The 15,671-nt window shown below is 45.4% G+C and overlaps 1 protein-coding gene across 3 annotated transcripts in view; it reads left to right on the top strand.

The window, feature by feature from the left end:
• LOC113959543 (single-stranded DNA-binding protein, mitochondrial-like) overlaps positions 1–15,671 on the top strand; it is a 24,490-nt gene extending 8,819 nt beyond the window's left edge. The window contains exons 4-17 of one of the 3 annotated variants that reach the window (XM_027668645.1): positions 222–270; positions 2,752–2,924; positions 3,567–3,688; positions 4,954–5,100; positions 5,928–6,008; positions 6,364–6,449; positions 7,323–7,493; positions 7,580–7,722; positions 10,163–10,202; positions 11,303–11,363; positions 12,755–12,895; positions 13,530–13,617; positions 14,133–14,221; positions 15,504–15,671. In XM_027668645.1, coding sequence (XP_027524446.1) covers positions 222–270; positions 2,752–2,924; positions 3,567–3,688; positions 4,954–5,100; positions 5,928–6,008; positions 6,364–6,449; positions 7,323–7,493; positions 7,580–7,722; positions 10,163–10,202; positions 11,303–11,363; positions 12,755–12,895; positions 13,530–13,617; positions 14,133–14,221; positions 15,504–15,550 — 1,438 coding nt within the window. In that variant the 3' untranslated portion in view covers positions 15,551–15,671. Of the gene's footprint in view, positions 1–221; positions 271–2,751; positions 2,925–3,566; positions 3,689–4,953; positions 5,101–5,927; positions 6,027–6,363; positions 6,450–7,322; positions 7,494–7,579; positions 7,723–8,581; positions 9,860–10,062; positions 10,081–10,162; positions 10,203–11,302; positions 11,364–12,754; positions 12,896–13,529; positions 13,618–14,132; positions 14,222–15,503 lie in introns of those variants that run through there. The other 2 variants (XM_027668655.1, XM_027668663.1) reach the window with 2 other exon arrangements.

Genomic DNA, 15,671 nt, shown 5'->3' with positions numbered 1-15,671 from the left:
GTTGCTTTGTGGAGGCTTTCTAGATGGAAACAAAGATTTTCTAACCTAGGACTGCAGTCTTTTAAGGCCTTGACTAAAAACTTGTGTGTTAACTCTATAAAATACATTTTAAGCTGTGAAGCAAAGTTGGAGGTTCTTTTGAAGGATGTTTTCATGTCAAATCTCAGTTGCATTGCTTCACTGAAATGATTACACCAGACTTTCCTAAACTTCTGTTGTAGGAAGGATCCTCGTCCAAGAAGCCAGATTAAACAGGAGCTACCTCCACAGGTCAGTGCCTCTGTATTTCCCTCCTGCAGAGTGGATGTGATGCTAGCAGAGACTTAGTGTTTAAAATTTATTCTGTTATTGAAATATAAATCTTGACATCATGCCAGAGGATGAATACTTATGTCAGAATCATTCCAAGGTGAATGTTTTGTTAACATTTGTTTGAGATGACAAACTTGGGAGTGATTCCTATCTCTAAAGGAAACTCGTACTAAAGCAGATCTGAAACTTTGACAAGTAATACTATAAAACTCATTGATTTTTGGTCAGGAGGTCTTCCTGGGAAATATAATTTGGGTTCCTCAAAGGGAACTGTATTACTAAACTGCTGAGTTAGCATAAATAGGGATTGTACCACTGTGGTTCAAAAAAGCAGGTATATTGCTGTTCCTATGAATTGGTGTACTGAGCATTTTTGGGTGTTAAAGGAACATGGCTTCTACATTGCAAATAGCATATGGACCTGCACTGCAAAACCACAAAGACTCAGCTGTGGATAAGTACTGAGAGCAGAGTTTGAGTTGCAGTAGTACTGATGACAAATCTCTGAAGCAAGGTGGCAAATTCTGTACTCCGTGGGGAAAATGTCCAGTGGGGGGGGGGGGGGGGGGGTGTGTGCCTTGGGGTCCAAGGGAAGGCCCCACCACACCTTAAATAGCTACAGGACAGCAAACTCTATCTTATAGCTCCAAACAGAGTCCTCTTGCTGTTGCTGAGTGCTGTACTTCTCTGGCAAACCTCAGCTGTAGCCTTGGTGTGAGGTCCCATCTGCTCCCAGCTGTGATGGCAGAGTTGGGCAGTGGTGTGGGAACCCATGTCCCATAGTCTTCTTCTTTCTTCCCAGTTTTATCTGGAGGGATGCTGCCTATCCAGCTGGCTTTTGGAAAGCAAGCCAAGCCTCAATTAAATTTCTTCATTTAGATGAGGTAAAAATCTCAATTTTCCTGAGCAGCCCCTTGAAGGAAGTATCTTGACTTATGCAAGTCTGTAGTTGTGAGTTAGGCTTAGAGAAGAATAACGGTACCCTCTAGCCGAGCAGACTGGTATTGCAGGAAAACTGGTCTCCATGGAAAAACTACACCTGCAGAGCCAGTCTGCTACCAGGCAACATCCGGGACTGCCACAATTATTGTTTTCCCTAGAAGAAAGCCTTGAGTAGCTTGTGATTTACTGAAATATTATTCTGCTCGAGTGCTGATTAGATTATGTAATATAGATATAAAATTGTGTACTATGAGGTATCTTTATTCCCAAGCTTTTTAAGATAGTGTAAAATACAGCTGCCTTATGCCTTCACCTGTTGTGAAGGGCTGCTGTTTCATGTGAGCCACATCTTGCTGGCTGTGAGGGCCAACTCTTACCCCCTCCTCTTTAAGGTCATATACCACATACCACCATAATCACAGCAGTGGTTTCTGTGGAAACCACTCTGCCACATGAGCTGCTGTCCCTGTGAGGGATGCAGGAGCATGGAGAAAAATCACTTAGTCTGCTCTCTTGCTGTTCACTTCATGCTCCGCTGCTTATCTTTTCTTTACTCATCTCCCCTGCCAGTAGGCATCACTCTACAAGCAGTACCAGCAGTTCCTATTTCCCTGGTGGCCGTTATTGTAGCAATAATGATGTTCCAACTGTTCTGCAGGCTTTCAACCCTTTGTGGAAAAGTGTCTCTGGGTGAGAAATCAGTGGGGATACAAACAAATACACAGAGACCAGCTAATCTGCCATTAGTCAACAGCTGGTGCTTCAAACTTGAAGAGCCTGAACTGATGCAGAATGGCCTTGCTGCAGGCAACCTCAGCTGCCAGAGTAAAGCAGCTCTTACATAGCTGGAGCCACATGAAGCCAACATTCAGGCCACAAAACTTCTCTCCTGTATTCAAAATAGGCAATAACTCTTACTTAAACACAAATTCAGTACGTGGGTCTGGTTAATTCAGAGGTACTGAATTTCTACCTATCAAATCTGGTAACAGGTCTTCTCAAGCCTTGTCTTTAGGCCAGTTACTTCAGTATTTGGTTGTTGCCTGCTGTTCTTCCCTGACTGACTCCATCAGCTATGGGTCAAGAAACTGGTCTGGGCTGCCAAGAGAAGAGATGAGATGGCAGTAACCCAAGAAGGCTTAGGCACATACATCAAACGAGACTAAAATTCTCCTTAGCTGCAGTTTCTACCTCTATGGCTAGCAAGTCATGATTTTATAAAAAACCAAAACAAACAGGGTCCCACAACTTGGCCTTTGGTAGGTGGTCAGAAAAAACACAGTGTGGTTAAGTGAAAGGTAGTATTTCTAGAAGAACAGGCAGTGCACCTGCACACATGCCTGTGTGCATCCAGATGAGCATCCAGAATGGGAGAGAGAGCAACATGGGTAGTCTGAGAGCAAGTGCTACACACCTCTAAAAACATGACATATAATTTTTTAAGCCTTTGTTTAAATCTTTCAACTTGTACTTGTCTTTGTTTTTGTGACCTTTTAGAGATATCCTCTGAAAGAGAGCAATATGGTTTCCCGCTACAAGAAGGAGTTCCTGGAACTAGAAAAAATTGGTGTGGGGGAATTTGGCTCTGTCTACAAGTGCATCAAACGCCTTGATGGATGTGTTTATGCCATCAAACGCTCCAAAAGGCCTCTGGCAGGATCCTCGGATGAGTGAGTGAGCTAGCTAGAAACTGCCAGTTGAAATGATGGGCATGTTCTTGAGAGGTGTGATGGGGAAGGAGGGAGTGTGGATCTCAAGGTATCTGAGGGATGGCATGAGCAAAAATTGGCTGCTGTTGCACTTCAAAGTAACAGAAGAGTGGGGGAAGACGGCACTGTACAACTATTGGATATAAATGTCTAAGGAAGGAAGAAGTCCTATGCATTGCAAAGTGAGATGATGGCTTACCTGAATTCCTTGGGTCCATCCAGACATTTTCTTTAAAGTAATAACTGTCAAGTAGTTTGTTTGTGGAAAGTCCCTGCCCTGCTTTATGGCCAGCATTGCTCACATCTGTATTGACCAGCTCATGGTGTCCTGCATGTTAAAGCAAAGTCTTTGAAGTTGCTGCTACTTTTGCCTCTTTAACAAAAGACTTCCTCAGTGATTATTTTATTTGGACAGCTGCTCAGCACACTTGAGCAAGGGCAGGGTTTTTTTCAGCAGCTGTGAGAGCCAGTCTGTCTGTCAAAACTCAAGAGATAAGTCCTGATCACCTCTGTTCCCCCTTCCTCAAGCCAGGCTGCAATCTGGGCTCTCAAGCAGACTCTGCCACTCTGTAACCTGTGCTTTTTCTGTGTGTGCTTCTCTAGGCAGCTGGCGCTGCGTGAGGTTTATGCTCATGCTGTCCTTGGACACCACCCCCATGTTGTGCGCTACTACTCGGCCTGGGCAGAGGACGATCACATGATTATCCAAAATGAGCACTGCAATGGTAAGAGCTGGGACATTGTCAAAGGTTGAGATCTCAGGATGGGTGCAGTTGCCCTCTTAAATATGGGACATTTTGGCTTACAACAAAGCAAACTGCACCAGAGCTACATATCCATGGAGAATCCAGTAAGGGCTCATAAGATCTAGATGAAGCTCTGAATGGTGCCAGTGTATTAGAGGCAGTGAATACCCTCTAATTTCTGGGATTTTAAAACTGTTCCTCTGTGTTGGCTGCCCTGGAGGAGCATTCCCCATGCTGATGCTTAGAGTTCTGTGTGGGACTGTCCAGGTAACATCTGATATAAGTGACTCAAGAGCAGATAACTTAAAGGCCATGTACCTCAGCAACAAACTTGTCTTAACGAAGGTGGATAAGGATTGGAAGAGTGGCTACCTGGTTTTGAGGAAGGCATCTTGACTAGGAGAAAAGGGTTGACAACTGCAGAGGAATGGAGCAAATAATGAGGCAAAGTGTAAATGGGGTGCTGCAGGCAGGGTGGGACACTTCTTGAGTTTGCCCTTGGCCACAGCACTGTTTGAGAGAAATTTAAAAGGACCCATCTGGCTACCAGGGGAGCTGAAGGCAAATATGTAATGCTCATCTTTCAGCTGCACCTGCAGTCCTGGGGCTCAGTGAAGAGCTGAAGTGATAGCTGTTTGGAGTAATGCTTTCAAATGTGGTGGAGGGAACCATGAAATATGGTGCTTGTTGCTGCAGCACTGATGTATTGCTTGTGTTCTAGTGGATGAGTATCTGATATTAAAGGAGAAGTGGTGACAAGTAGGCTGATGGAGAGAGGAGCCATGATATTTATTAGTGCTAAAATAGCCAGAGTGCCTCAATGGAGACCCACAAAATTCTGTGTCTGTGTTGAACGTTACATTCTTCAGTCAAAAATCTTCTAGGACGAACTTAATTTTCTTGCTCCAGCATTCATATACCTGCTTCCTGCTTGTAAGCATGGCAGAAGTAATTAACTTTTCCACTGTTCACTCGAAGCACCATCAGTGTCACTACCAGGCCAGCCCTCCTGGTGCTGCAGTTGCTCAGTCCTTGGTGAGCAGGAGGAAGGGCATTCTGAGGCAACTGAAAGGCTGAAGCTAAATGGTGATGTCTAGAGCATATATTAGCTGGTCTGGTTCAGGTTTGCCAGTGCATCCTTGCAAGCCTGCAAGTGTTCTAGGCAGTAGTTTCTACTAAGCCGTTACAAACATGCTGTTCTGTAAAAACCTTTGTGAGGTCTCAGACTGCCTGTTTTCACCTAGGTGGGAGTCTCCAAGATGTGCTGTTGGAAAATGCAAAGCTGGGGCAGTATTTCCTGGAAGCAGAGCTGAAGGAAATATTGTTACAAGTCTCCATGGGGCTAAAATACATCCACAACTCTGGCCTTGTGCACCTGGATATCAAACCTAGTAAGTATAGTGCACTTTGTGGAAGGTCTTCCTAGTGAGCCTTCAGGGGTAGGATCTGTAACAGATCCTTCTACTTGGACCTATCATAATGCTTCAAAGGAAAGAAGACTTGCCCTAAAAGGTAAAAGTCTTGTGGTTTGGGGGGGGGGGTGGTGGTTTGAGTGGTTTTTTTTCTTTGTTTGTTTTTGTTGTTTGGTGGTTTTGTTGTTGTGGTGGTTATTTATTTATTTTATTTGTGCCACTACTGCTGCTTTAAAAGTGCTTCTCTAGTAGTCAGCATCATTTTACTTTTGTCTCCTGATCTCTGTAATCCTGGCTCATGGGAATCACCTTCATACCACTGGAGCAAGTAGGGCTGCTAATGAACACGGGGACTTCCTTATTTGCTTCTGCCTTGTTGCACAACACTTGACTTTTGTAAGTGGAGTTACCCTGAGGGATTAAGTTCCTGCAAAAATAGTAACAAGGTTTCCTTTCTGCAGCTGAGGATGGGCACCTCCTGGGCAGTGCTCCCCCCAGCCGCAGAGTTAATATTCTTATAGTGGAGCTCCTTTTTCCTGCTGAAATCATGCTTTTAGCTTAGAGGGCAGAGGGAGGGGAAGTTGATTTCACTAGGATATTTTCTGCACAAGATACAGCTGTCTTCTGCCAGCTGTGTTGCTGAATACGTGAGCTGGGCAGAAAGCAGACTAACTGGTGGGAAGCATGTGCACAGTTTCTCTGGCTGCAAAGCTTAACTAGTGTGACAGGCGGGATTTTTGGAAAGTTGTCAGGCTGATGCAGTCTGACTACTGATATCACGCTTGCTAAACTTTTCTGTCCTGCAGGTAATATCTTCATCTGTCACAAGCTGGCAGTTGCAGGCCCCGCTGGGCAGGAGAGTGACAGTGAAGATGAATTCTCTTCTGGTGTGGTGTATAAGATTGGTAGGTTTTAGCCAGCTTTACAACTGGTTTAAGACTAGGGCTGCCCATTAATGCTCGATACTGCTCTGTCCTGCTGGCTGAAGAGACTCGCATACAAAACTGACAGCAAAGTCCTGAATGCCCCAGTTACCTACCAGAATTAATTCCTCTGAGGAGACAGCTCCTAGAAAACTCATGAGCTTGTTTCCCAGCCCAGATTCCTGAGTAGGAGCAGGCTTGCTCTTTTACTTAGTATTTCGTTGTTGCTCTTACTGGTGCCTATAAGATGCAGGCTTTTATTGATGGAGAACTACATCACTTTCTTCATTACATTCCAGTTGCTTGTTCTTTGTCCCAGGTGACCTTGGACATGTGACATCAATAACAAACCCTCAGGTGGAGGAAGGAGACAGACGGTTCTTGGCCAATGAGATTTTGCAAGAGGTACAGCTGCTGGCAGGGCAGTGGGGAGCAAGTGGGGAGAGATCAACTGCAGTGCAGTCATTAGTGTAGTGTGTTCCTCACCTTATCTCCTCTTTCTTCTGTCTGGTCTGGCTGTGAAATCAGCAGAATTAATGCTTTATTATGAACAGTATAGGTATGGGTCTTATCATGTAAATATTTACAATACTTTATAAGTTACTATCATTGGATTATTGCAACTATTGCCTGCGAGGAATTAATGAGACAAAACCTTATCGGTTTGGAGTCATTTAATTTGCACACTCAGCTGATATTAAACTGCTGGATGTGATTACTGAGGAATATATTTAGCCAGACAGATGCCTTGTACAACAAACACTGAACAGGTAGTGGGGAGAGGTGAGAGGCACAACACACCTCTTAAACTTGACTGTAGTCTTGTCACTGGCCAGTGGAAAAAAAAGAAATCTGTATTGAACAACCAGCTTGGATGTGTTCGTCAGCTCAGGTACTTAAGTGACAATATCTGTGTTTGCAAGTGGCTTTGGGAACTGCTAGGTCAATGTATGAGGTGCAGCCTTGAGTTGGGCTTATTGCCTTGTGGTGAAGGGTGGAGGTACACATCTGTTAGGCCACCCTCTGGAGTTGCTGCAGTGATCATAAAGTGGGCTGCAAGTTTCTTGCAGCTGGGTGAAAGCCAACATGCTGTTAGTTACACTATTATCTGCTGACAATGTTTTTGTCCTAAAGAGAAGGAAGCAGCTCACTGGAATGGTGAAGCCAGTGCCATAAACATACTTGCTTGGCTGTTTCTTTTTGAGCTTGAACCCCAACCACCTTTGTTTAGTATAGCAAGATGTTCCCTTTCTATAACCTTTCACCTTCTCTCTGCAGCAATACTGCAACCTGCCCAAGGCAGACATCTTTGCCCTGGCACTCACAGTAGCTCTGGCAGCTGGTGCAGCACCGCTGCCTCACAACGGGACCATGTGGCACCACATCCGCAAAGGCAACATCCCACCAATCCCCCAGAACCTTCCCTGGACCTTTCTTGAGCTCCTTAAGGTGAGGAAGTAGTCTCTGACAGAAAGGTGGCTTTTGCAGTTGTCATGTGGCAGGAGTGTTAAACTCTGAACTCCTTTGCCTTCTAGCTCATGATCCATCCTGACCCAGTGGAAAGACCTTCTGCCACAGCTCTGACTAAACACCCTGTTCTCCGTCCTTCATGTGGAAAAGCTCTGCAGCTCCAGGAAGAGCTAAATGTGGAGAAATGCAAGACGGCCATGCTGGAAAGGTAGGACTGGCTTGGGCATGAAGGGGAGAAGGCATGGGCATAACAAGTGCTGGTCACTAGCCTTGAATGTAGGGTGGTAGTGCTGAGAGAACACAGATGCAGAAATACCCAGGCGGGTCCTGCACCTGGAGCTGGGAGGATGGTGAGGCTGTAGCAGGGACTTGCAGTGCCCAAACAGCTGTGCTTCAGTTCTGGCTCTGAGGAGCTGGCTGAGTTAGAACAGGGAACTTGTGCACTTACTGCAACCACTGGTGATGGAAAATATTGATATAGGAAGCAGCTGGGGGCAGATGAGGAATTGATAATGCACTGAGATAGTGGTCTGGCACAGAAGGAAGGGAATATTCAGGCGGTGGCAGACATCCTTTTTCCCCTTGCTCCCTCTCACTGATGTTGGCAATAATGCTTTAAGGTGCTGGGACCTAGGAACTGCCCCACCACTCCTCTTAGTGCAGTAGTCAGCTGGAGAGTAGGTTTTTTTGTGTAGACAGAAGAATGTATTCTCTGGAAGAACAGCAAGGGAAGAAAGGTGCTATGGAAAAGAAGCATGTGCCTTTATAAGTTTTGCCATTCATGAATTTCTGAAACAATGGGAGAAAAACTGAGCTAGGGGCTCTTCACGCTGGTGCCAGTGTGTTGCTGACCTGATACATAGTTTTCTTTTGGTAAATCTCTAAAGACAGTTACAGTAATCTTCATGTCACCCTCTTGGGTGAAAAGCTGCCCCCCTCCTGCAATGCTGGAGTACTACAGTAACCCTCTTGTGCAAGATTGTTCATAGCTTGCTTCTGTAGCTGATGGGGATTCATGCATGACCCGGTTTTCTTCCTCTCCTCTTCCTTCCATCTCCCCCCTGCAGGGAACTTAAAGCAGCTCGCCTTGCCCAGACCCTCATGAAGGACCAAGCCTTAGGAAGTGCCAAGTTGCAAGAGTCTGAAACCTCTTCTAAGCAGAAGAGCAAGCGCCTGGTGGGAGGGAAAAGCTGTCGCTCATTTAGCTTTACTCTGGGTTACTGAATTTTTGTGTTGTCCAAAAAGCTCTGACTGCTGAAGGGCCCTGTGAAAGCTGAGGGTTTGCACCGACCAATACCCCATATTATCTCTCCCTGTCGTGTTCTTTTTTTTTTTAACCTCCTTAGTTATGATGAGGTGTTGGCTGAGGGAAGAATGACTGGCTTACAAGTGTTGGATCAGGGAATTTAAGGTTATTGTCCCCAGTCTTTTAAGTGTTAAATTTCTTGCGTAATTGGTCTTGATATAGACTAAATGTAGCTCTGCCATACAAGGGAAAGGATGGCATTTTCTCTCCTTACTTCTCTCTTTCTTTAGTTGGGCCCTGTTACTGATGATTTTGTGGTCTTAATGCTCTGGCTGAGTGTATCTTTAAAGGGGCAATAGTGGCTGTACATGGAGACAGCATCTACAGCAGGGCCCTTCTAGGAGTGAGTAGGCAGAGACTATGGCTGTGTTAACTACACATCAGGAGACAGGCTGGTTACATAGCAGTCCTGGTGGACTTGGGATGCAATTGGAGTGACCTTTCACTGATGGGGGACAAAGAGTAAAAGGAAATGCTGAGTTAAGGAATGGAAACTGAAGAAAAACTTTCCTTCCCTTAGCTTTCAGCAACAAAATTCCTATAGCTGGGTAAGCTTAGTCCCTGATGCCGAGTTGTTTTCTGTCGATCGGCAAGGACTCCTTGTTCAAGTGGGGGAGGTGACTATGGTGTGCTGGTAGCTGGGTCTGGTACCCGCTTCTCTTCCAGTATCTCACACTTGGTGCAGCTGCCTGCCTGCAAACTGCACCCTTTCAGCAAAGATGAGGGGAATCAGAAAGGGCTTTTCCAGGTTTTTGGAGCTGCCCATGTAAATTGTGGTATGTATTTCGTATTTATTAGACCTCACACTACACCACCCTCCCCTTCCCCTCTAAATGTGTATTTGTGGGTCCTGGTCGGCTGTGTCCTGGTCGGACAGAGTGTGCTACACTGTTACGAGGGAGAGTGTAAACTTGGTAACTCGCTTATTTCCACTTTTTACTGAAGTTTGTTTTATGATGCTGGCTTTTAACTGTTAGATCCTATATTGTCAGAACTGAAAAGTGCAAATAAACATTTTATCTTAATTTTTTTTAACCGATGACGGTGTGACTTCTTTTTTTTTTTTTTTTTTCCCCCTCCTCCCCCGCCACCCGAGAGCTCCCGGTCTCCCGTGGGCCGGGCGAGGGGGGCGAGCCGGGTGGCCGTAGCAGTCGCTGCCCGTGGGCTCTCCAGCCCCTGTCCCCCCGGGATGGGGCGGGTTTCCGCCCGGAACCTCCCGTCGGTCCCTTTCCTGTTCCGGGCGCGGCGGCGGCGGGAGAGGTGCGGAGGGCGCGGGGTCGGGCGGCGGGAACGGGCCGGGGCTCCCTCGGGCGCTGCTTCAGCCCTGCTTTTCCCTCCGCAGGCTCGGCGGAGAAGGCATGTGGCGGCGGCCGGCGTGGCAGGTACGGCCGGGCGGGGCGTGGGGAGGCTCTCCCGGGCAGGCACTCGGGTCCCGTGTGCCCGCGGCGGGAGGAGGAGGAGGAGAAGCAGCTCCTGCCGCTCTCGTCTGTCTGGCAATGACTCTCCGGGCACGGCAGCGGCCCGGGAAGGGCGGAGGCGGGAATAGCCCAGGGCCCCGGGGCCGCTCGCCCAACCCGGCCGGGGCTGCAGCCCGTGAAGATGTTCTTGTTTGCGCTCCCTTGTATTTCAGGGATGCAAATGCCGGGCCTTAGTTACTGAGCTACTGGGAAAATGGTGTATTGAAAGGTCTGGCTTTTGCGTGGAATGAGTCTGAGATGATTTGAGTGTGTGTTAGTGAGGCACGCAGATGCACCAAAGAGCTTTCGTTTTGCAGATTGCATTTCCTCTGGTTTAGCTCCTCTGTTCATATGTCACAGGAAATGAGCTTTTTTTCCAGTTCCTGCACATGGGCCTCTTGCAGGAGTGTTCCTGGGCTTTTCTTGTTCCCTCCTTTCTTCTAGGATGGGATATTTGCTGGCATCAAGGCAGTTCCTTTACTTTTTTTCCCCACTTGTGCTTAATTGTGGCACTGGGTTTTTTTGTCCTTGATTTGCTGTCTGCTCAGGAACAACAGGGGTTGTCAGTGTATCCTGCCACTCATGGCGGTGGATGGATGTACATTTGGGCATGTCTTGTTAATCTCTGAGGTAAAGCAGAAAGTTGATGCAACTATCAAAACTGTTTTTGTTTCCGAAAACCAAAGCCAAAAGAACTGAACAACCACTGTACTTCAGACTTCTTCCTTCCTATTTATATATTACAGAATAACAGTAGTTACTGCAGGTCCCAAAAATAATTGCTGGAGATGTACCTGTGGACCACCCTTTCTCCTAGGCAGCTTTTTAATGCTGCTTTAACCAGATATTCTTTGAATAATCCCCCTGGCTTCATTTAGCTGAATGAATTTCTTTTCTCCCCTTAGTTACAGGGAAAAGAACATACTTGCAGAACCTCCACAAGTGTTCAGAAAATGAGTCATTAAGGCTTCTGAATGCTGTTCATACTTTGTGTCCTGGAAACTAACATGTGTCTGTTCCTTCAGGTGTTTCGCCAGTTTGTGAGACATGACTCTGATACAGTTGCCCCATTGGTACTGGAAAGATGTAAGTAGCTCCTGAGATGCAACTTACTGTTACTTGTTGTGTTTATCTCAGTTTTTTGGAAGTCTGAAATATGGCGGGAGAGAAATAGGTAGGTATAGTCGCTCCTCAGTGTAGTAACTAAGAATGTGTTGTTTCAAACACACAGGCTCTTGAGTATCGTAGAAATGTAGAATCAGCCGGGTTGGAAGGGACCTCTGAGATCATCAAGTCCAACCCTTGATCCACTACCGCCGTGGTTACTAGACCATGGCACTAAGTGCCACATCCAATCTCATCTTAAAAACCTCCAGGGACAGAGAATCCACCACTTCCCTGGGCAGCCCATTCCAATGTCTGATTACCCTCTCTGTAAAGAATTTCTTCCTAATATCCAACCTAAACCCCCCCTGGCAGAGCTTAAGATCATGCCCTCTTGTGTTACTGATAGTTGCCTGGGAGAAGAGACCAACCCCCACCTGGCTACAACCTCCTTTCAGGGAGCTGAAGAGAGTGATGAGGTCTCCCCTGAGCCTCCTCTTCTCCAGGCTGAACAGCCCCAGCTCCCTCAGCCTCTCCTCATAGGACTTGTGCTCCAGTCTCTTCACCAGCCTCGTTGCTCTTCTCTGGACTTGTAGCTTCCTATCTGGTCTCTGTCAAGTCAAGCAGCACTTTAGAGGGGACAAGAGAAAAGCCCTGACATAGAGTACCACCTGTAAAAAGCAGGTGGTTGTACTTTATCAATGGCAGTGAATTGAGCCTGCTGTTGTCATGATTTCTAACACCTGCCTTTAGGTGTCTCACGTGCTTGTTTCCCAGATTCCTCTCTGCCTGGGGGACTTGTTTGGGTGCTGCTGCCCCAATATGATTTCCTCCAGGTGTACACTTCGGACTTCACTCTTCACTTCACATGCTTTTGCAAGAATGATACTCCCCTGACCTCCTCCAGCTGTCCTTGAACATGGAGAAGGGATAAACTGTGTCTGCCTAGGCCTGGTACCTGTGTCAAAACTAGTCACCCTCTAATTCAGAGGATGGAGTATAATAATGCAACTGTGTTGTTTTAAAGGTACTGTTTTAAGGAAAAAACAATGCAATGCTATGGTTTTATCATAATGAAAAAAAAATAAAAGTCCAGTCAAGTAAATGCAAGATAGTCTCATGACATATGGATATGTCTGTGGAAAAAGATGACAAAAGAACATTTGGCTGAGTTATTTAGTGATAATGACAGTACAGGCACAGTCAACCATCTGCTGGGGGCCTGAATAAGGCAAAAGTCACAAGAGCTTGAAAAGTGGTTAGGAGGTGCAGAAAGTTTTGGTTCTGGCCCTTCACAAAAACTGCTGGTTTGCGGCTTGCATGATTAGAAGCATCATAGTTCACCTGTATATGTGTTTATTCTCTTGTTTCAGCCATGAATCGTGTCCAGTTACTGGGTCGGGTTGGACAGGACCCTATCATGAGGCAAGTGGAAGGAAAAAATCCTGTTACCATATTTTCTCTTGCAACCAATGAGATGTGGCGGACAGGGGATAGTGAACTAGGACAGGGAGGTGAGTCTGCAGCGAGCAACCTGCTTTTGCTGTGTTCTGAGCTCATGTTTGCATGTTCAGCAGCACCACGCTTTGTCCTTGTGCTGCTGTGTAAACCTCTTGGGTGCAGGAAAGTTCCTCTGGGGTCAGTAGAGATGCTGGTGCTGTCTCTTACTGATCCCCAGCAGCATGAAGAGAGATCTGCCTGTCAACCTTCCTCTGGAGAAGAGAGTGTTCAGTTGGCAGTTTGTCACTGTTGGGGTTTGTCAGAGGTGTAGTGGGTCCTCTCCTCTTGTTTGTGTTTCAAGAGAGGAGGAAAAAAAAAAAGGAAAAAATATGCATTTTGTCTCTGATTCTGTCATCATTCTGAAGCTACAGATGTCTTGTTTTCTCTAATTTCTATTCAATGTAGATGGGGGGGGGAATTATAGTACGAGCACTGTATTCCAGGAAAAGTGATCTCCTGGTTTGAACTGTGCTTCTGCAGAATACTTTCATGTGGACACAGATGAGTGGAACATTGAGTTCTGGAATGAAGTGGGATATTGAGTGCTAGTATACTTCTGTTTTCAAGTCACTTCTCAGAAAAACTAATTTCTGAGTCTTGTACCAAAAAGAGTTTGGCATCCAACTTAGTTATTTTTATGTAACTTAGGTGATGTCAGTCAGAAGACAACGTGGCACAGGATCTCTGTCTTCAGGCCGGGCCTCAGGGATGTTACCTATCAGTATGTGAGAAAGGGGTAAGTGAATAAGAAATGTGGCTGAGGATTTAATGCCTTTATAATTGATTAATGTAATAATTATGGTGACCAAGAGCTATGCTAAGATAGAGGTGCCATAAAATGTCAGCAGACCTGCTACAAACAACTCCTACAAATGCCTGTGTACTTAGATTCTGAATTCAACCTTTTCATCAGGAGTAGTGATGAAAAGGACAAGGAGTAATGAATTCAAATTTAAAGAGGGGAAATTTGGATTAGATTTATAGATGAAATTCTTTACTGTCAGGGTGGTGAGGCACTGGAACAGGTTGCCCAGAGACGCTGTGGATGCCCCATCACTGCAAGTGTTCAAAGCCAGGTTGGATTGGGCTTTGAGCAGCCTGGTCTAGTGGAAGGTGTCCCAGCCCATGGCAGGGAGTTTGGAACTAGATGGGTTGGAAGGGACCTTAAGGACCAAACCATTCTGTGATTCTAGATATAGAGTGGAAAACAGCAGCACAGTTCTCTGACCAGAACTAAATTGTTTTTTTCAGTTCTCGAATTTACGTTGAAGGGAAGATAGACTATGGTGAATATACAGATAAAAACAATGTGAGGCGACAGGCCACAACAATTATAGCAGGTAAGGAGTGACACATCAAGGTTCCCCTTGCCCTTTTAAGATGGAGAGGGAGTGAAGGGCCTCTGAAATAGAGCTTGGTTTGTCTCCATCCTCAGTATCCACACTCAGGGATTTTGAGAGAATGAATAGTCTGTACCAGTAGATTTCCTCTGGCCCTGCTTGTGAAGATACAGAGTATACAGTTGCAAACTGTTTGCATCCTTTGCTCACACAAATCAGTTGGTGCAGGAGGCAGATACTGTGTTTTAAGAACACTGGAATGTAGTACTACAGGTCAGGCAGATTCCTTTTCTAAGCAGAGTTTGTTTAGTAGCTTTGTCTCAGTTTGCTGGAGTTTTTTCTTCCTGTTAGAGACTGGAGACTTCACTAGCTTTAAGGACCTCTGTGGAAGATTGTTTTATGTGCAGATAACTTGGTGGAGAATTTAGAAACACCTTGTTCTGGTAGCCAGTAGTGATAAGAAGAGCACAGAATGGGTAAGGAGTACACTTGTGCCTTGGATAGACACAAGGAAGAAGAGAAATAGAAAAAACTCTTTCCTTGAACATTTAAATAGCGTGAGCATCCCACATCTTTATTGTGGGTAGAACTGCTACCTTGTGGCTTTTGAGGGAGTGGTAAATTATTTGGGTATTAGAGCAAACATTTCTATTACACAAGTATGTCTAAAAAAGCTAGGAGAGAGGAAAAGGAAGGAAAAAGAAAGGGAAAAGAACCACCATAGTTCTGGATGTTTCTGCAGCCTCTTTAAAACAACGGAAATCAAACTTTCACATGAACAGTTCAGCTAGCAGTGGTGTAAGTTGCTGTTTATAAATTGGTGGAGGGGAGAAGAAAGTATCTTTTTTTTAATTAGTATTATCTGAATGGTTTCCTTGTGTTCAAGAGGCCCCACCTCAAGATGCTTTCGAAATTCCTGAGGCTTGATGAAATAGGAGCTTCCCATAGGCTGTTGACATGGTTGTGCAGACTGAAAAAGGCAATAAGCTGTATCTGATTCTGATTATAATCAAAGAATCAAACTGTTATCTTAAAACCTGTCTAGTGTCTTTGACTGCTCCGTTTCATCAGCTTTAGCACACTTGTTTCATGTTACCACATTAATTTGTCAGCTTTCAGGGACATAGAGGGAGAACCCTGTATCGGACTCTCTTTTGTTGTATTAACTGTTCTGTTCTGAAATATACAGCTTATTTGAACACAGATAGGTGGTCTTTGTGGTTCTGAAGGCTTCCAATAGGGCAAAACAATCCTCAAGATTAATTTTTTGATTTCTTTTCAGATAATGTGATTTTTCTGAGCGAGGGCTCTCCGAGAGATAAGGTGTGAGGTCATTAATGCTTGAACCCAGGCCATTCAATTCCTTTGGATTTTCAGTGCTTCATAATTCTGTAATCACTTATATTACTGTAGTTGCTTTAAGAAATAAATAAAATGTTTGTTATCTATA

The sequence above is a fragment of the Corapipo altera genome, unplaced genomic scaffold (assembly GCF_003945725.1).
Source record: "Corapipo altera isolate COAL_440 unplaced genomic scaffold, ASM394572v1 1, whole genome shotgun sequence".
Classification (NCBI taxonomy): domain Eukaryota; kingdom Metazoa; phylum Chordata; class Aves; order Passeriformes; family Pipridae; genus Corapipo; species Corapipo altera.
This window is presented reverse-complemented; position numbering and strand designations above follow the sequence as displayed.